General features: G+C 36.1%; 1 protein-coding gene across 1 annotated transcript in view; it reads right to left on the bottom strand.

Moving 5' to 3' along the window:
* The window catches only part of DGKB (diacylglycerol kinase beta), a 925,979-nt gene that overhangs the window by 547,321 nt on the left and 357,315 nt on the right, over positions 1-21,343 (bottom strand). Inside the window, exon 6 of the mRNA XM_082472689.1 lies at positions 5,821-5,897. Within this exon, the coding sequence (XP_082328815.1) occupies positions 5,821-5,897 (77 nt within the window). The remainder of the gene's footprint in view (positions 1-5,820; positions 5,898-21,343) is intronic.

Here is a 21,343-nt window from a genome sequence, read left to right as displayed (position 1 = left end):
GTTGTAGCTTTGATAAGAGGAGGAAGATGACTGAAATTGTGCTGATAGTAATAGGGAAGAGAAGCAGAAATACTGGTTAACATGTTACATCCATTCCTTGCTAACTAATTGTCCTGGCATTTATGCAGTTGTGAGAGGTGGAGCAAATACAACAGACACAATAACTCGTGCCAGGACAGCACTCTGGATTGCAACCAGGCCTGGTAGGGGAAGCAAATCACATGTCATGTCCTCCACTCATACCTCACGGTAGAAGGAAATTAATTTAGCGTTGGGAAAGACATCAGAGTGACAGCGTTATATTTACTACTTTATAGATGAGGAAAGTAAGGCTCTGAGAAAATCAAGGTTACAGGATTGGTTGGAGTGTCTCAGATATTCTCCCTATCACCTTTCATAAATTTTCCAGAACTTTCATATGAAATCATGGTGCTCCTTACAGTGTGATCCACAGCCACTGCCTCAAAACATCAATGGAACACCTGGCAGACAGAGACTTAAGTATTTTGCATATACTTTAGAATTTAACCCTTTTAACAACTCAGTAGAGCCAATACTCTCTTCATTTTATAGGTGAACAAACTCAGGCTAGGAGAGATGAAGTAACTTGTCCAAGACCTGCTCATATGTGGCAGATATGGATTTGAACTCAGTTCAGTTGGAAACCTAAGACCATGTTTTCTCTGTTATACTTTCCAGGTGCTTTCTTTAATGGCAAAGGTTGAATTTGGTTCTGGAAGTACAATTATAGCTTACAATACAAGGGTGTTTATATCATTGCTAATAATTATAATAGTGTCAATATCCTTGTTAAAGACATTTCAAATATACATTAGGCAGCAGCACTACAAAATGTAGGTTCTGAAACCCCAGGTTTCTTATTAAGGGGTTGAAGCAACTCACTTGTCTGAATAACACAAACCCAGTACAGAGTACTGAGTACAAAGATAGAGTACGCCCAGGGAGCTATGAAAATTTAACTCAGCCTTAGGCCAAGAATCATCTACTGACAGGAAATGTAAAAAGAAAACCCTACACTCACAGAACACTGGTAAACAAAGAACACACATAGAGTAATAAGTATGCATGCCCTCATTCTTTTTCCTTTTGACTACCCTCAGCTTTCCGCATTCTTTCTACTCTGCAACTGAAATTGCTTCCCTACTAAACAACTGCATATGGAACAAAGGCTGAGCCAGGAAAAGGAAGGAAGAAGCTCATTCTACTGACCCCAAGAAAAGACGCTCATTTGCCACCAGTTTTCAAACAGCCTGGAGCAGGGATGAAGGTTGTGCAGAATGGTGTGTTTGTTGAGTAAGGTGTTCAACAAATGCCCTTTAAAAGTTAGGGCCTGCTTAATAAAAGCAAATGTTTACTCTGAGGAGTTGCCTCCTAATAACATAAAGCTCATGTAGACTGTCTTTGGGGGAGCTAGTAGGTTTCCACAGAGGTCAGGGATGAGATCAGGGAAAGGTCATCCTGTGAAAGGGGCTGGTAAAAATCATCACCGTCAATGAGTTACCATTTCAGTTGTGCTTCATCCTAGGAGACTGTAGTATGTAGGACCAGTGTCTAAGTCAGTCAAGATCATTCTGATGTAATCAATTGTACTGGGATATGTTGGGGATGAAACTACAGTGCTTGTTGTCATTGAAACAACAGGGAAACTTGTGAATAAGAAGCAACTAGTACATATCCAGTATTGTCCAAGGGAGACAATGTTATGGTTTTAGACAGCTCACGCATTTTAGTAAGATATATTCCCAGTAGGATATAAACATCCATTTAGAGAACTCAAAAATGTGTTGTAATTCTAGGTATCCAACAGAACTATGGACCTAAAACTTCCTTGACAAAATGGACTTTACTAGGAGAGAGTGGTTGAAACAACAGATGGATTGCTCTTTTTCCCAGGAGGGCTAAAATCAAGAGCTTTTCACTCATATTTTCTTCACAGATTCTAACAGCACTGTAGACCAATTAAAAAGTCCTTATCCATCTCATTTAAAAGCAATTACTAAATCTCCCACTGTAAAATAGTAATTTAAGACTTTCATTAAATAGATCATTTAACCAGAGCCTGATTATATTTCGGTGAAATTAGAAAATTAAGTTCAAGTGTCTACAAAACTGAAGCCTGCACTCTGGACCCTTTTTGATTCTACTGAGGTATCAGCTCCTCCATTTGAATCTTTAATTTAAACAAATATCAGTCACTTATAACTTTATAAGTATTACAGTTAATATTGTATATTATATGAATCTTACTGGTACAGAAGTATAGCTCAGTGATATGGATAAGAAATTCATAGCTCACATCAGAATAAAGAAAGAAAAGACAGATTTTAATAGAAAAGAAAATGTCTTACTTGTTTAAGAACGTCTTGTTTCTGCGCATGCAAGGAAAGAAAAGAATACATGCGTTAAGGTAAGATAATTTATACTTATCATCTCATATTGCTGATAATTTAACTAAAAAGTCAAGTTTACAGATTGATTTTAAAGCATACCCTAGATCCATGGGTCTAAAAATGTGGTTCCAAAATAGCAGCTTCAGCATCAGCTGGGAAACTGATAAAAATAGAAAATTTTGAGCCCCATTCCAGAAACTAAGGTGAGGAGGCAACAACCTCTGTTTTAAGAAGACCCCCCATTTGATTCTGATGCCAGCTAAAATTTGAGAATCATTGAATCAATCAATCTTAGAATGTAATAAGCAAACAGTTCTAGTTGACATGAGATAAATATAATGAATAACACACACAGTATAATTAAAACCTTCCAGAGAAGAATGTGAAAATATAACAGTATATATAAAGATATATTCGATTGTACTTATTCCCCACTCCTATTTCCTTCTATTAAAATAACATACCTAGCCTCTCTCCACCCCTTTAAAGACAAATATCTTTCCATACATAAGCCACTGCTTAATTTCTTCCCATCTCTTCAGAGGTCAATGAAATAATTTGGTGTGGAATTTGAAATCCAGGGAAAAAATATTTATATATGCAATGCCAAACTGATTCTTTCTCATAGTATAAAATTCTATGACTCTCATGAATCAGTTATATCTGAGATGTTCTGAGTGTGTTTTACTATGAAGGTTCATGGCCTTCATAGTATGAAGGTTCATGGCCTTCACAGTGGCCTGGATGGCCACTACAATCTACCTGTAATCATACTCTTTATATTGTCCACATAAGATTAGGTGGAAACTAATAGGCATCTCTTACCTTGTTGGGCATGAGTCAGTAATAATTATGTGCAATGGAACATGCTATGCTCATTACAGAAGCAATGTAATGCTTGCAATGACATGCAATGTCATTCAGTCCATGTGAAATACCTTTCCCTTCCCCTTATCCTTCTCATCTCCTCAGGTCTTCCCTCTCATTCTAATGGCCTAGCCAATTAAGTGAAGAGGAAATGTCCTAAACTGGGATCCGAGACAACCAGATTTTAACTACGGTTATTGTCACAAACCTAGATGGTTAATCTTGGGAAAGTCATTTTACTTTTCTTAAGATGAGTTTCTTTACTTAAAAACTTTATAATCATATTTGTTTGGTTATCTCAACACCTTTCTCAAGTTTTTATTCTTAAAGAGTCTTTAAAGCCATTGTTTAAATTTATATTTTATGATTCTGTCATTTATTTCCTCACAGGAATTAAAAATAAATGAGTCATCTATATATTACACATTTCTCCTCTATTCAAATCGACTTAAACAGGTCACATTTTCATTGGATTAAGCTTTTATACACAGAGCTTTTATAATTCAGTAGTTCAAGTGAATCATAAGAAAAATAATGCATCTACTATTTAAGCAGCTTTACTATGTAAAGGGGAGAAGCAATTTAAGAGATATTTAGGTTGTTTTCTCTTTGCAAATACATTTTATATGGATGATACAGGCCATCTCCATTTTAGAAAACAAAGTATTTGTCATTTACTCTAAAGCAAGACTAGATTAATCACTTTTCTAATTTTTCTTGTGCAACTGAACATCAATTAGGTAGTCAGTCATCTATGCCTTTAAAATTTGAGAGTGGTTTCACTCTTAAATTAGAAATACTTTTGGGTCTTAATGAGATCTAACTTTTTTGTTTTTCAACTGTTCATTATTTTAATAATGCATTTCAAGAGCAGATCTGTGCACTTATGGAGAGGTATTACATTATTGAAAAGGCTGACATCATATGTGTGTCTAACAATGAGTCTAGTAATTACCTCAATAAATCCAGTACATGGTGACTGATAATCCTCATGAAACATATAATGTCAGTAAGACTAATTCTTGAGAGTCCTTTAAATAAGAAATAATTGAAGCAAAAAGTCTACTTTGCAAACAAGATCACATTCCAACTGAATTTATAGCCAACAGCTATCTTTAGGGGGAAAAAACTGTTTTTCTCTCTGTATGTAGATTAGATAACATGCATGTTTTCAACTATGATTGGAAAATGTAAATATTAATGAATATTTGGGGTCTTACAGCAATTCAGTAAAGCTGTCATCTTTACCTTTCCAACCCTGCTTTCTTGGTCTTTGAGATTTTCAGTTCTACCAATTTATCTGCCAACATTCTTTCTCTCACTCTAAAGCATCTAGGAAAATAAAATGTGAGGAAAATGTAGGCCAGATGTCTGCTTTTTTCCCTCATGATATAGGCAAATGGGAGTAGCTTTAAATTGTCTATTTTCTGCATCATTTGTAGGCACTAAACATTAACTTTATTTTTAAAAAAGAAAATAAATCTTAGGTTAAAGAGTTTTAAAAGGTATAATTATGTATCAGAATGTAGACAGAATAAAAATATGGAAGGAAAAATAGTAAACATTGGAGTAAGAATAGTATGTATTGGAAACACTAAAAGGAAATTATAAAACAATATGAACATTTTGAGGTCAGAATTTAGAGATTCGGTTTTGACTAAAATATTAGTTCTATGAATCCCAGAGAAGTTAAATATCAAGGATAGCCAAGAACTGTGCTTTTGTAAACATTCAAAACCACAATGATAACGAAAACAAAAAACAGATCACATTTTAATCAGCAAACAAATCTATCTAACGAATGGCTAGATAATATATCCAGGCAAAAGAGTCTTCTACAAAGGGCAGTTTCTTTTAGCTCCCATACAACCCAACTGTCACTTGGTGAAGCTGCAAAAGAACTTAACAGCAATGATGATCAAACACTCAATATGTAACATTTCTCAGCTAACCTTGTCTTAAAGACAAGGTTATTAACAAATAATTAGGGAGGGAAAGACATTCATTCAAGCAAGGTGTTTCAAAGCAATTGACAGGACATCAAGTTTTTATAGGGAAAGATTCATAAGCTTATTGGTAACAGGCTAAAACAAGATAAGGAGAAAAAATTCCTCTCTTTGTATCCAAGCCTGCTCTTTAAAGTAAGAGACCAGTTATATCCATCACAGAATCTTCAGTCAAGGGAACACTGCCTGCCCCACGCCAATGTTCATTTGGGGTTAACATCTGTAGGTCATAGAGTGAGAGTCAGCACACTTTCTCTCCCGTTCTATCTAAAACTGTTTCCTGACTTTTAGGAAAAGAACCTAGCATGTATTATAAATAATCTATACACTTCCAGGCACACAATATAGAAATGTTCTTTTCATTAGCAAAATGTTTTTAGATGAAAAAAGTAGTACACCATTTAATGTATCTTCCAGAATAGCATTTCATTATGAATTTCATTTTGTATATGAATATCTATTTCCAAGAACTCTTTATTAAGAAATCCCTCCTCCAAACATCTATATGAAACTTAAAGAAAGAAAAAAGGTTTTACCCCTTCAGGATTATACTTTGCAAGCACACCATTACCATGGAATTCTTCAAGAACGTCTTTTAATTTCTTTGTAGAATCTATAAGAAATAGAAAACACACAAATTATTTATATATGCTACTGTGGTTATATAATCCAGTCCAGAAACAAAGACTTCTTAAAATATAAATAAATATCACTAGGTATTAAATTTTAAGACAAACATGCAAAATGTTCTTTACCATTTTTGAAGGGCTATCTAACTGGAAAAGGCAATCACAAAAAAAGAAACAGGGGAATTCCCTGGCAGTCCAGTGGTTAGGACTCGGTGCTTTCACTGCCCGGGCCCAGGTTCAATCCCTGATCAGGGAACTAAAATCCCGCAAGCTGCACTGCAGGGCCAAAAAAAAAAAAAAAAAAAAAAAAACAGGAAAAAGTATGTTTTGACCAAGAATGGGGACACTGCCTATGTATTATACGAACTAATGTGCAAATAAATGAATAGGTAGTATGCTTTTTCCCTTTTTCTTTTGATAACATAACTTCTAAATTAATGAAATAGTCTTAGTTAAAAAAAAAAAAACAGGTATTCTTTGTTGAACTTAACAATACACAGTGCATTTTTCATGAATCAGTCTATTAACTAATAATAGCCCTGCTGAATAAATAAGAAAAATAGAATCCATTCAGAGGCAAACTATAGATCTTAGTATTTTGCAGGCATTTTTAGAGAGAATTTTCTAAACATACATAAAGCTCAACTTATTTTATATCAATTAAGAAAAAAGTTTAGATATGTTATGAAAAGTATTTTAAATTATGTTTTTTCAAAATTTTTATAATTTTCAGGAGTTTCATCATATTAAGATGGTAACAAAAGAATCTTGAATTAATGTATGAAATAATGTCATGGAAGAACACAATTATGAGACTTAAAAATTATATATAAATATAATAAAATATATGTATTCAATCTACTAACATAATGTTCTCATAGTTATCAAAATATAGTTTTGACTAAGAAATCTCAGAATTATAATATATTTAAATGAGAAGAAAACAACACCTAACAAATACTGTTGTCATTTAAATATTCAATCAGTTTAAATAACAATGATAAAAAGAGCTTGAAATTAAAATGTGGGAAATAATCAAAAGATTTGTAGTTTCCTATTAGGGAACAGGGCATGGATATTATTTCCTAGCATTTGAATATAATATTTCCTGCCTACCACCAAGACTCAATGATTTTTGAATCATCATAAGACATGTTCCAGTTCCCAAAAAACTAATTTACAAATGAGCTTTTGAAACACTCTTAAAAAATTCACTCTTAGATGCCCATCAAATACATCATGCCTATATTTTATAAATTATAGTTTCATTTATATTTATAAATTTGTTTCTTTATACCATAAATTCTGTTTAGTTTTATATGTATGTGACTATTTTTTTATTGTGATAAAATTCACACAACATAAATTTACCACTTTAAAAACCATTTTAAAGTATACAGTTCAGTGGTTTATTAGTATATTCACAATGCTGTGCAACCATCACCACTATCTACTTCCAGAACATTTTCTTCATCCCCAAAAGAAACCCCAAAACCCTGGACTTTTCATACAAATGGAATTATATAATGTATTGTCTTTGTGTTTGACTTCTTTCACTTAGCATAAAGCCTTCAAGGTTAATGTATGTTGTAGCATGTGTCAGTAGTTCATTCCTCTTTACAGGTAAAAAATATTCCATTTTATGAATATACCACATTTTGCTTATTCATTCATCAGCTGATGTGCATTTGAGTTGTTTCCATGAATAATGATGCTATGAACATTAACGTATAGGTGTTTTTGTTCAAATATATGCTTCAGTTCTCTTGGGTATATGCCTAAGAGGAGAATTGCTGGGTCATATGTTAATTCTATGTTTAACGTTTTGAGGAACTGCCAAACAGATTTTCACAGGGCTGTACTATTTTACGTTACTACCAGCAACGTATGAGGGTTCCAGTTTTTCCGTATCTTTGCCAATACTTGTTATTTTTTAGTTTTTTAATTAAAGCCATCCTATGGATATAAAATGGTTTTGATTTGCACTTGAGTAGTCATTTACTAATGACTAATGATCTTGAACACCTCTTCATGTGCTTATTGGCCATTTGACCATTTTTTAACTGGGTTGTTTGTCTTTTTGTTGAGATTCTCTGGGTGTGTGTGCATGTGCGTGTGTGTGTGTGCACGCACTATAACGTGCTTGAAGCCCGTACAGATTCCTATATATAAATATTTTGCATTATATATCTTGCCAGCACTTTCAATACTGTGATCAAGGTTAAGTTGTTATTCTGTGTCCCTTGCTAAATTGAAGGTTTCCCTACGGAAGAAAATGCACATTTTCATTTTTGCACAGCATTCAATTTATTACAAAGCTGAAACAATAGAATTGCAATAAATATTGGGATTGAAATAATCACAGCTATTCCTAAAATACAACAAATTACAGTAATTGCTTTGATGTGCACCTTGGCAGAAACTTATACTACTTCAGAGACCAGGTGCTCTATTAAAAAGAGACATGAAGCTGACTCCTTACTCTCAAATCCTTCTCTGTGGATGATAAAGCACTATTCTAAGTTAGCAGAACACCTTTTACTTCCTTTTGTTTATAGATGTAGATTCAGACCCTTCTGTACATACCTAGAGCGACATACATATATAGACGTGTAAATCCTGGAATAAGATATCCCAATAGACTATTTTAACCATAGCTTGGCTCCATGATAAAACTGAAGGGGAAGAAGAAAAATTTGGTTTCTTATACACAGGACTTCCACAGAACCTCAGAGATACCACCTGAAGATGGGCTTTTCATTTCACATATGCATAGGAATACACAATCAGTAATCATTTATAAATGCCCTGGAGAAAGTAACAGCCTTCAAAATTATTCATATCACTTTTTAACAGTTTACTGGTCATAGTTTACACTGGAATATTCTTAGTGGGAGACCGCTAGGAATAAATTAATGAATTAAGAGCCAAAATCTCTATTTCTGTGACTGCATTTTCCATGAACTGAGGCTCAGTGATAATCTTGGTCTGGGACAATTTAAGAAGCTCTGATTCATATTTAGATGAATCACCATCAACTCAACTTGCTCGTTTTCCAATTCTCAAGTTCCATTTTTAACATCTTGACATCTGAAGTTTACCCACAATCCAATTCCCACTTCACAATCTAGTTTAGAACCTGAAGCCTTATCTTGCTCTTCTATTCATGTCCCAGTAAACTTTTTGGGTCCAACCTCCCTGAGACTAAAGTCTTGACTTTTCCAGCCAATCTTCTATAGATGAAGATTGTGCATGGAACATCAGAGGATTCCAGATATCTTGCCTTAACCCTGTATTATTTAAACAGAATCTCCTTATGTAAACTGTCTACATATCTGCTTGGATTCCCAAATTGCACTGGATTGTGAAATACCTACTGCTGTGTTCTATGTATCTTTATAGGAACACACACTTATTTTGTAACTCAGTTGCTTTTCTGGATTTGTTCCTATTACCTATCATCATAAACATTCCTAACTTTTGATTATAATCAACTGTCTGTCCTAAACAACATTGGATGGGAATTCCCGGCAGCCCAGTGGGTGGAACATTGTGCTTCCACTGCAGGGGGCATGGATTTGATCTTTGGTAGGGGAACTAAGGTCCCGCAAACCACATGGCACGGCCAAAAAACAAAAGCAAAAATACACTGGGGTAGCAAAGAGAAGAAAGGATGCATAACTATGTCCAACCTACCCTCTAGTACAAGACACACCAAGGAAGTGACACCTAGATGAATAGATAGTAGTTGGGTGAAAGACATAGTTTCAGTCATATTTGAGCTAATATTGGAACTTCAAGTATGAGAGCACAGTGACAGATTCTGGGCTGAGAAATCCAGGCAGGAAGCCAGACAGTCAGGCAGCTGTGAACTGGGAGATCAATTCACAGTTAATACGTATTTGTAATGGGACAAAGGTCCGGCTTCCAAAATGATTGGCAACTGAAATGCCAGGCAGCCAGGTTAAAACAGCTGCTTTAACCCTTGGGATAAGGGATTAGGACAGATGCTCAGCACAAAATATTGGGTCTCCTAGAAAGCAAAGGAGGATCATGACTTGAGGCAATTCTGAAATAGAGGGCTAATTCCAGAGTCAACGATGCTTGCCTTGGCTACGAGGGCAGAAAACTTAGAGAAGAACACTGGATACCAATTGCTGCCTTCTGACTAGCATATCCATCTTCGAGGAAGTAATTTAATGTTATTAACCCCAACAAAGAGAACGGGGTCATTTTAGGTTGTCTTTTCCATCACTCTCAGCATCATCTGAAAAGTAAGGTGGTACTAAGCCTAAAAGCAGGAGTAATTTTTTTGAGCAAGCACTTCTGATATATGCTGAAACCGAGGAAATCTACCTGGGGACTGACAGAGGAGATTTTGTCTTGTCTTTCTAGCACCTGCTCTAGTGCATGAGTTGTTCCAGACGTCCTCTAAAGTACTCACTCCCTGTGAATCCTCTCATGTTCAGCTGAGTCACATAATATCCAATGCCATGAGAGTTAAAGTAGCTACATTTCAGAAATGTTCAGTTAGGAATATTCTGAATGTGTACATGATTTTCAAGGAAAATTTAAATCCTTTCATATAATTCTGACATAAAAATAAATTGAAAAGTGTATTTGGCAATGATTAGAAAATAGAAGAATCAAGCTAATGGGTCCTAAAAAATGCTACATAAAAAAATAGAACACTTTTAGTTTACTTCCTATCTCTTTAGGTGTCTGTTGCATCTTGAATAAGCTTCCCTTGTGATTTTACTGCCTCTTTGCTTCTTTACTCCAAAAAACTCAACATGTGTTTGTCAGATTAATTGCAAAGGCCCCATGGAGTAATGGAAAGATTTAAAGCCAGATAAATTTGGATTTGAGTCTTGGCTCCAGAACTCTTGGCTGAATGTCCCTGGGCATATATTTAACCTCTCTGTGGCTCAGTTTTCTAATACTTAAAATTGGAATAATGATACAGACCTTGAAATACTGTGTCTAGCAAAGTGTCTAGTGCCCAGTAGATTCCTGTTCCTTTGCTCCATCCTAAGCAGACTTCAAACACATCATCATCATTCAATATTTCCTTTTGTCTTTGAATTGAAGCACAAGCTCCTCCTATTGGCATCATAGATGTCTCAAAATATGATCCAAACGTACCTACAGATATTTATTTTCTGTGCCTTCCATATTTACAATTCAATATATAGACATTCAATTCCCATGGTATCTCATAATTCCAGAGTCCTTCCTTTTCTCATGATGTTCTTTTTGCCCAGCATTCCCTTCAATGTCAAATGAAGTTCGAGCATAATATATGCCATAGTTTACCTGCCACCTTGTCTGCAAAACTTCTCAGGGCCACCTTCAACTACAGCAGACAGCAATTTGCCCTGTGTGGAACTCCTCATAATAATTCTCTTAGAATCTATACCCGATTTATGTATTGAGTACTATTAACACTATGAATTAAAGTTTGCATGTGTAGAGTGTTTTGGAGATTGCAAAGTGTTTTACCTTCTTATGTCACTTAAAACTCAAAATTACCTTATGACTTCATCAAACTTTCTCCCCATTTAAAACATACAATCAAGGTTAAAGAAGTCATTATTTATTCAAAAATCACACAGATAAGAGATTAAGGTAGTGATCCAAATTCTTGTATATGACATAAATCTGGTCTCTTTATGTTAGAAAAAGAACTAATAGAATTTTCCATCACAGCCAAGTCTTTTTCTTTGGAGTCCATGACTTTTGTTAAGTTAGTTCAGAGGATTTTATTACTTATTTTTCTAGTACATGGAAATATTCTATTGCTTTTTTACCAACTTAAATTAACAGATGAAGGATATATCTTCTATGTATACACGAAATATAACAGGAGGGGTCAAGATAGTGGAGAGAAAGATTCTGAGCTCATCGCCTCCCATGGGCACAGCAAAATTACAACTATTTACAGAGCAACTATAATGAGAATGACCTGAAGAATAGCAGAAAAGATCTTCTACAACTAAAGATATAAAGAAGGAACCACAAAACTGTGGGAGCGATGGAAATGTGGTACAGTCAAGAACAACAAACTGGAAGACAATCACAATTGCAGAGGTTCCCCCCAAGGAGTGAGGGGTCCCACAACAAGCTCCCCAGCCCAAGAGCCCTGCAGCAGAAAGTCGAACATCTGGCTTTGAAGGCTAGAGGGACTGGCATTCAGGAGAATAGAAGGGCTTTAGGAAACAGAGACGCTGCTCTTAAAGGGCAAAAGCAAAATCTTCACATGCTCTGAGACCCAGGGCAGAGGCAATAATTTGAGAGGAGCCTGGATTGGACCCATCTACTGATCTTGAAGAGGCCTTTGGAAAGGCAAGTCCCCAGTGCCACCCATGATGGTGGCAGCCAGTAGTTTTACCACCCAAATAACAGTCATAGCCACTATGAGAAGATTATTCTATTCCACTGGTTAACAACAAGACTATCAGACTTATAAAATTCATTTGTCATTTTTAACAATAACAAGTTTTTAAAGAACTGACTGTAAATTAATAATCTTGTCCTTTATTTGCCAAAGTAAACAGTGCCATGGGTCCCTGTTTCAGTGAGGACATTGGGTTTCCAGGGAAAACTGAGAGCTTTGACAACTTGAGAGAGGCTACCAATGCCTTTAATCTTCATGTTACATGGGACCATGGAAAAGTCATCTTTTACTACTCTTAACTGAGTGATTTCAAAAGTTTCCTTCAAAATCTAGACTTCCTAGCAGAGATTTTTTTCCCCTTATCACAAAGGATATTTGTGGCCTAGAAATCTTTCCTGTGCCCCGTCAGAAGCATCTTTGCAGTGGCTGTTTTAACTCTGTACTAGTAGGGTTGTGTTAGCTGCAACTGTTTTAAAGAAGAGACTTTTCTAATATAAATATTGAACTAGCATTCATGTGCATAACATATTAGCACAGATCTTCCTCAACTTACGATGGGGTAACGTCCTAATAAACCCAACATAAGCTGAAAACACCATAACTCAAAAACGCATTGAATACACCCAACCTAGCAAACATCATAAAATAGCATAGCCTAATGAAGATGTGCTCAGAACATTTACATTAACGTACGACTGGGCAAAATCATCCAACGCAAAAACAATTTTATAGTAAAGTATTGAATATCTCATGGAATTTGCCGAATATTTACCGAAAGTGAAAAACAGAATGGTTGTATGCGTAGAGAATGGTTCTAAGTACATGGGTTGTTAACCCCTGCAATCCCATGGCTGACTGGGAGCTACAGCTTACTGCTGTTGCCTGGCATCATGAGAGAGTAACGTACTATGTATGGCTGGCCTGGAAAGAGATCAAAATCCAAAATTCAAAGTACAGTTTCTATTGAATATATATTTCTTTTGCACCACCATAAAGTCAAAAAATCATTAAATTAACCCATCGTAAGTTGAGAACCATCTGTAAATGATACAAAATTAAATTTGATAATTAACATTTCCCTTAGCTATATATAGTACTTAAAATTAGCAAAAGAGCTTTATCTTTGTCTAACCAAAACAGTTTTGTTTTTAAACCAGCGGTACTCAAACCTGGATCCATCTTACAATCACCTGAGTAATTTTTAAAATATACTGATGCCTGGGCCCAAAACACAGTGATACAGATTGCATTGGTCTGGGGTGGATCTCAGACATAAGGATTTTTAAAAGCTTCTCACATGATTCTCATACTCAGGTAAGGCTGAATTAACCATTGCTCTGATTCTTAAAAAGATACACAAAGAAATTGAGAGTTAATCAGCAAATTTTTCCTGCTATATTTTCCTATATATGTATATATATTTTGTGTGGTTGTTGCTCAATGGGCTTCTATCAGGGAAACAAAAACTTATTAGAATATTTTATATAAAAATTTGTCTACTCTCACCTCTGGTCACAATGGCAAAAAATAGTATTTTGAAATTCCAGAAGTTGACATTGCTATTAATGCACTTCCTCAGGTGATACAGAAGATGCTCTACTTAAATTGTAGTCAGCAGCAGAAAAGAAACACCTACAGCAGTATAGAATAAGATATTTGGAAAACTAGTCATCAGTTCTCTCATCAGAGACAGAAGTTCACATCTACTTGTGTGAAAATTTTAATAAAACTACCAAGAGATTGAAAAAAAAATGTGTAACTATTGTTAAAAATAGTCACACTGTAGCACTTTATATGCTAGTTGAAATCTATACACTTGGATTTTAAAATACATCCTAAGAAGAATATTCTAATGATACAACTACACTAGGAAGAGATGTAAAATAAGCTCTTAAGGTGTTCTTAGTATAAGTTTCCTCTCCACATGCTCTTGCAAATTCTTGGGATTATTGTTAACTTGAAAAGACAATGGCCATAATATCTTCCAGAAAAGGGCTATACACATGGCAGTAGCTAGGTCTATTTACCTGGGAAGACAACTATTTAATTCCAGAATAACTTGATCTGAGACCATGAAGAAAATCTCCTTTCTCCTTTTAATATTCATTATTTGCTGATAATACTCTTAAACGACTAGCCCTTAAAACATTTTTATGCGTTTGCTATTATTTTTTCCCTTCTTCATCTACCTATACTTAACCTTTTGATGTGTGCATCTACTGCAAAGCCTTGGACAAAATATCTGTAGGAGTGAATCTTAGATAAACAAAGTATCTGAGAATTTTGTTAGTAAGCCTAAGCCAGCTGGACACTGTCCTAAAAGCCCGTGAAATAATTTATATTGCATACATATTTTACTGTATAGGAAATTCATCAGGAAAATATATGCTTTCATTTGAGCCACTCATCTATACAATAACAAAAAGTTGATACGGAAAACAATTTTAATTAAGAATTTTAGGACTTGCCTGATGGTGAAGTGGTTAAGAATCCGCCTGCCAATGCAGGGGACACAGGTTCAAGCCCTGGTCCAGGAATATCCCACATGCCGCCGAGTAACTAAGCCCGAGCGCCACAACTACTGAGCCTGTGCTCTAGAGCCCGCGAGCCACAACTACTGAGCCTGTGTGTCACAACTACTGAAGCCTGTGCTCCTAGCTCCCGTGCTCCACAACAACAGAAGCCTCCACAATGAGAAGCCCGTGCACTGCAACGAAGAGTAGCCCCCTCTCGCTGCAACTAGAGAAAGCCCGCACGCAGCAACAAAGACCCAACGCAGCCAAAAATAAATAAATTAATTAATTCAAAAAAAAGAATTTTAATTGGTGGCTGAATTGACTGGTTAGATTCAGTGGAGTGTTGGCAAATGTTTAACAACTGCTGAGGGTACAGAGTGCTGACTTGAAATGTTTGCTGATTTAGCTCTTATAAATATTCCCATCATGGCCATTTCAAGCCTTCAATATGACATCATGAATGTGGAGTTGGGAAAAGACGATAACATTGGACTCGTATGAGCAGTAGTTAATGAACTAATAAACATAAAATTTTATATACTTTAAGGAGAAAGAACAGGTCTTTCAAAACAAATAAAGATAAAGAGCAGAAACAAAAGCCCCAGTTGCAAGTGTGCAATTATTCTTTCAAATATTTGAGAGGCATGCATTGAGTTTAAAACAAGTATTACTCTAAGTACCTGGAATATATCATTGCACAAAACCAAAAATATTCTGGGTCACATGGTTTATAGTCTAGTGCAAGAAGATAGAAAATAAACATAACACATAAATGTTAAAAGATGTCAACTATTATGGGAAAATAGTACAAGGTAAAAGGGATTATCAGCTTGCAGGACAGTTTGTGATTTTAAATAACAAGGTTAGAGTAGACTTTTGTGAAAAGGCGAGATTTGGGCAAAACACTGAATCTAATTTATGTTTTAAAAGAAGCACTCTGTTCACATAAAACTAATGAAATCTGAATAAGCTTTGTGCATTATACCAGTGTTTTGATAGAATTTTATAAACCGTATTTATGTAAGATGTAACCATCTGCAACTGGTACATGGGGCCTCCTGTACATATTTTTCGGTAAGTTTCTGTGAATCTATTATTACTTCAAAATATTTTTTTAAAGGAGCACTCTACTATATTGAATACAGACTGCAGAAGACAAGGATAAAAGCAGGAAAATAATTATGGAATTATTATATTAATCCAGTCTAGAGATATGACTTTGCTTGAAGGTATTAGTGATGGAGCAGGAATGATGGATTATTTTTTTTATCATTATTTATTTTTATTTATTTATTAATTTATTTTTGGCTGCGTTGGGTCTTTATTGCTGTGCCTGGGCATTCTCTAGTTGCAGCGAGCGGGGGCTACTCTTCGTTGTGGTGCGCGGGCTTCTCATTGCGGTGGCTTCTCTTGTTGAGGAGCATGGGTTCTAGGCTCACAGGCTTCAGTAGTTGCAGCCTGCAGGCTCAGTAGTTGTGGCTCGTGGGCTCTAGAGCGCAGGCTTAGTAGTTGTGGCTCACGGGCTTAGTTGCTCCACAGCATGTGGGATCTTCCCGGACCAAGGATCAAACCCATGTCCCCTGCATTGGCAGGCGGATTCTTAACCACTGTGCCACCAGGGAAGTCCCCTTCCTTTTTTTTTTTTTTAATTTTTTTTTTATTTTGACAGATTATTTTGAAAGCAGAGCCAAAAGGATTTCCTGATGGATTGGATATGGGTTGTGAAAGTGAAGAGTCAAGAGGATCCCAAGGTTTTATGTTTGAAGAACTGGATAAAGAGGAATGGGGAACACTACAGAGGGAGCAGGCTTGGGATGGAGAGTTCTCAACTTTACTTTTAGGGATTTTACATTTGAGAAATCTATTAGACATCCAAGTGTAGCAATCAAGGAAGCAATTTTACATAAGTGTGGAATTCAGAAGAGGGTCTGAGCTAAAAAACTAACTTTGAGTGTTATTTGTATAAATGATGTTTAAATCCAGAGCTGGATGATATCACATAGAGAATAAATGTAGAAAAGATACCAAGGACTGAGACATGGAACACTCTGAATTTCAGACGTCAGGAAAAGAGGGGGAACATGCAAGGAGACTAAGAATGAGTACGGAGTGAAATAGCAAGAAAAACCAGGAGAAGCAAGTGGCATGAATTCAGTGTCACATAATGTCAAGTAAGACGAGGAGGAGAAATTGATCACTGGATTTAGCAAGAAGAAAGTCACTCGTGTCCTGTCAAGAACTGTTTCAGTTTAGTGTTGAGACAAAAGCTCTATCACAGTGAGTTAAGAGAAAATAAGATGGGAGGGGTGGGAGGCAGCAAACAGAGGCAACTCATTCAAAAAGATTTGCTACAAGTGGAAGCGAAGAATTTGAGCAGTAGCTGGAGTGCAGGAAGTGGACTCAAGATAATTTTTTAAGAGGAGAAAAAGGAAAACAGCATGCTGATAGAAACGATCCAGTAGACAGGGAACAACTGAAAATGAAGGGAAAAGAAGGGAAAGCCACTAAAATGGTGTCCTTAAGTGGATAAGAAAGAACACAATCTCATTCAAAGCAGAAAGTCAGGTCTGGCATAGGGTGCGGGGCATGGACAGTTTACCTAAGTGAGATGGGACAATATATGGATTCATGTGATGGGGGAGGTAGATGTCCAGTTGGTGTATATAAAGTTTTCCTCTGATTACTTTAGTCAATGGAGGAGAAAGAAAGGCCATGAGCTGAGCAAAGAGGACAAAGGAAAAGATGGCGATTTGAGGAGAGGCGTGAGGTGTTGAAAAGTCACCCAGAAGGACAGCAGAAGTGAATGGACAAGGGAAATGGGGCATGACTGTCAGGACACATGGAAGGCTAGTCAGCTATAAAGTAGGGGGAGAGTTAAAATTAACTAGGGTTATGGTTTGTCCATCCAAGGGCTATGGAGTGAGAGGGGCAAGAGAGTTACGGGGGGAAACAAGGAGACTATTTCAATGACTTCTAATGGGGCACTGCCCTCGGGTTTGAGATCATTACTTCAAGTCAGGAAGAGTCCCCTGTGACTCTGCTGGTCATCCTATTCAGTCTGAGAGAACAATTTGGGGCAGTTACTGTGCTTTTCAGAGCTTTATGCCCTCTACTTGGACACCAACCTCCGTTGTACCAGCCATAATGGGATATGAAAGAGAGAAATTGGTACTTCAGGTTGCTTTCTATGTGTGTTTCCCCAGAGCTAACAGTACCTCGGTGGTTCTTGTCTATCTTTTTATCCCCTTTCCTTCAATTTTTCTCCATTCTGTTAAGTGGCCAATTATGCTTGGACACATAACGTTCTGTTTCATAATTGTCTTTTCAGCCTTCCCCCTTGTCCAGAGGATAAAATAGAAAGCCCAAGTAGTTAAGCTCTATGTAGACCCATCATGTTAGTAATGAAAAGGGTTATTTCTCTAGAGAGGCATTAGCCTCTTGTCCTCTTTTCCACCACCCCTGCTCTTCCCTTCCCGTCCGACGACTCTACCCATGCCGGCACACACTCGCTCAATTCATTTTGGAGAGGCTGAAAAATAACAGGGAGATAATTCTTGACACTTTCTGTTCCTTGAGAACACTTTATAACTTGTATGGTTGAAGTTACATATTTTTTCCCCACTCCTTGAACTTAAAGTCTGCTCTTTTATTCCCTATAATTTTTTCTTTCTTTTTAAAAGTTATTTTGAGTCATTTATTAGATTCAGTGAGGGTAGGTTTTACAAATTGAATTCACTGTATTTTTCCAGAGAGATAGACTAGATTTATATATATGTATACATATATACATATACATATACATAGTTGCAAGAAATGATCACTTCATGCAGTATTGTTCAAGTAGTTCCTTCACAAATATGATGTGGCATCTTCAAACTAATGAGCTCATTTTCAACTAAATATCAAGATTTTTAGATTCGCTAGTGCTAATTAACCACCATTCACTATTTGTGATGACAATATTGCTATTAGTAAATGGGGATGATAATAATAATATCTTCCTTGTGCTTCTGCTGAGATTAGTACCTGGTGCACATTAAGTATTATTATATTAACTGTGAGCCCTTATCATCATCTCTGCTGTCAGATTTATACTAAGCTCTGGGATTTTTTTTTTAACCATAAACTTAATTTCAGATTATTATCAATTTTCATTTACTTTTGCATTTTCACTAGATGCTTTAAACTTCCTATCTGCAACAACAACCAGGATACAATGTAAAATGATTTCAATTAAAGTTATATTTAAATTATCAATTTTAACCTTGTTAAGGGAAATTCACTCTCATAGGCAATAGAATTAAGTGCAGTCATTATATGTGTTTCAATCAAAATATTTAATGAAATGCAACTAGGAGTTACAATTTTAAATCTGTACACCATTAAAAATTTTGAAACCCACACTAGCTCAGAAGATGCAAGTTTTGTTTTACTTTTTAAGTTCTTTTGTGGGTTGCAAAACATTTACTGAGGAATCAGACATTCTGGAAACAATAGTATATTCTGTAGTCGCAATGATAATAATATCCTGTTTTAAGACAATACAAAATTACCAAAATTTCTAAATAGTTTCTGACCATAAAAATTGCCAGCTCTCTGTACATTTACCAACAAACACAATATTATGCAACCTGGAAAAATCGAAGACTATTTACTTTGCTGGCATACATATTTCAAAGAATATAATTTGCTCACATACATATTTTAAAGAATGTAAAACTCCAAAAGACTGTCCCCAAGTTTTAAATTCAAAATAGAACTCAAGGAAAGGGACCATATTTATCTTGCGGCTTTCTGTACCCACTCATCCATACCATGCCTGTGAAAGCTTTAATGTGAAAAGGAGGGCTGTAACTATACATGGAATTATTCTAGACCCTGGTTCTCAGATGATCTGTAGGATAGTCCTCTCATAAAACAGACCTCCATTTTCTCCCTCTAACACTGAGAAATTAGAAGACACAATATTTTAGGACTCTTCCAGCCACAATAGTCTATGATTCATAATTTAAAACATCTCCAGATACCCTAGAAGGATACTCAGCTCCACACCCCCTAAATATTCCCCTCCTAATATTCCCATCTCTACTTTTTACTTCTCTTAAATCTTATCCAACATCTGAGCAGAAAGTTCAGATTGAGGAACTTGGAGATGTCTAATCCCACTACCAGATAAACTGAAAAAAGGAGAAAGAAGCAAGAATTCCAGTTGACAATTTCAAGCTTCAATTGACAATTTTAAGCTGAGGAATTTACCTACCATGTGACAATCAATCTTTATATGTTTACAAGTTATCAGAGAGCAGACTGGAGATGAAACACTGTGTTTGGATACTGTTGCTTGCTTTTCTGAATATCCCTATCAGGCAGTGTTTGGAAGGGAAATTTATGGTGGTGGTGGTTTTTTTAATGGTATCTTTCACAGTCTACATCTTACATTGGTATATTTGCTATAACACTTCCAACAAACTTTGCCATAATTTGTGATCAAATTTTTAAAAACCTGCTAAAATGCTAATAAATGAGCTGGCTATTCTAAGTGAGAGGATTTCTGATGCAATTTAGCTATATTCCAGCCATTTACCTATTAGGATAAAGGCTTCTCCCACATTGTTTAAATATTTCTGGAGATCTAACAAAAAGAAGGGAATGATTAAGGGTGATGATTTTGTAAAGGAATTTAGTTACAAAGCAGTCAGAGATGGTTTAAGGACTGTGCACCATTGCACAAGTTAAGAATCAGAAATGAGAAGAAGAATGAGGCTGTAGCAGCCACCCCAGGGTATTGCAGGAATCCACTGATCAATGTGCTTCTATCTACTACAGAGAAAATTCTTGGTCATTTTGGGGGAGAAAAAAAAAAAAAAAACCTGCCAGGAACACAAAAGCTGCTGAAAGTAAGCTAACACTGTTTGTAAGTTTCTTAGGCTGCTGTAAAAAATTACCACAAACTTGGTGCCTTAAAACAACAGAAATTTATTTTCTCATAGTTCTGGAGGCCAGAGATCTGATATTAAGGTATCTTCAAGGATGGTTCCTTCTGGAGGCTTTGAGGAAGAATCTGTCTCATGCCTCTCCCTTAGCTTCCGGTGGCCGCTGGAAATCCTTGGAAATCTTGGCCTTGTTGACCCATCACACTGATCTCTGTCCCTGTCAGAACATGGCCTTCTCCATTTCTCTGTGTCCTCTCCTCTTCTGCCTTTTATTTATTTATTTTTTTTAAATACAACTTTATTGGAGTATAATTGCTTCACAATACTGTGTTAGTTTCTGTTGCACAACAAAGCGAATCAGCCATATGCATACACATGTCCCCATATCCCTTCCCTCTTGAGCCTCCCTCCCATCCTCCCTATTCGACCCCTCTAGGTCATCGCAAAGCACCGAGCCCATCTCCCTGTGCTATGCTGCTGCTTTCAACCAGCCAACTTTTTTACATCCGGTAGTATATATATGTCGATCCTACTCTCACTTCTCCCCAGCTTTGCCCTCCCACCCCATGTCCTCAAGTCCATTC

Source organism: Balaenoptera physalus (genome assembly GCF_965194825.1).
Source record: "Balaenoptera physalus genome assembly, chromosome: 8".
Classification (NCBI taxonomy): Eukaryota; Metazoa; Chordata; class Mammalia; order Artiodactyla; family Balaenopteridae; genus Balaenoptera; species Balaenoptera physalus.
This window is presented reverse-complemented; position numbering and strand designations above follow the sequence as displayed.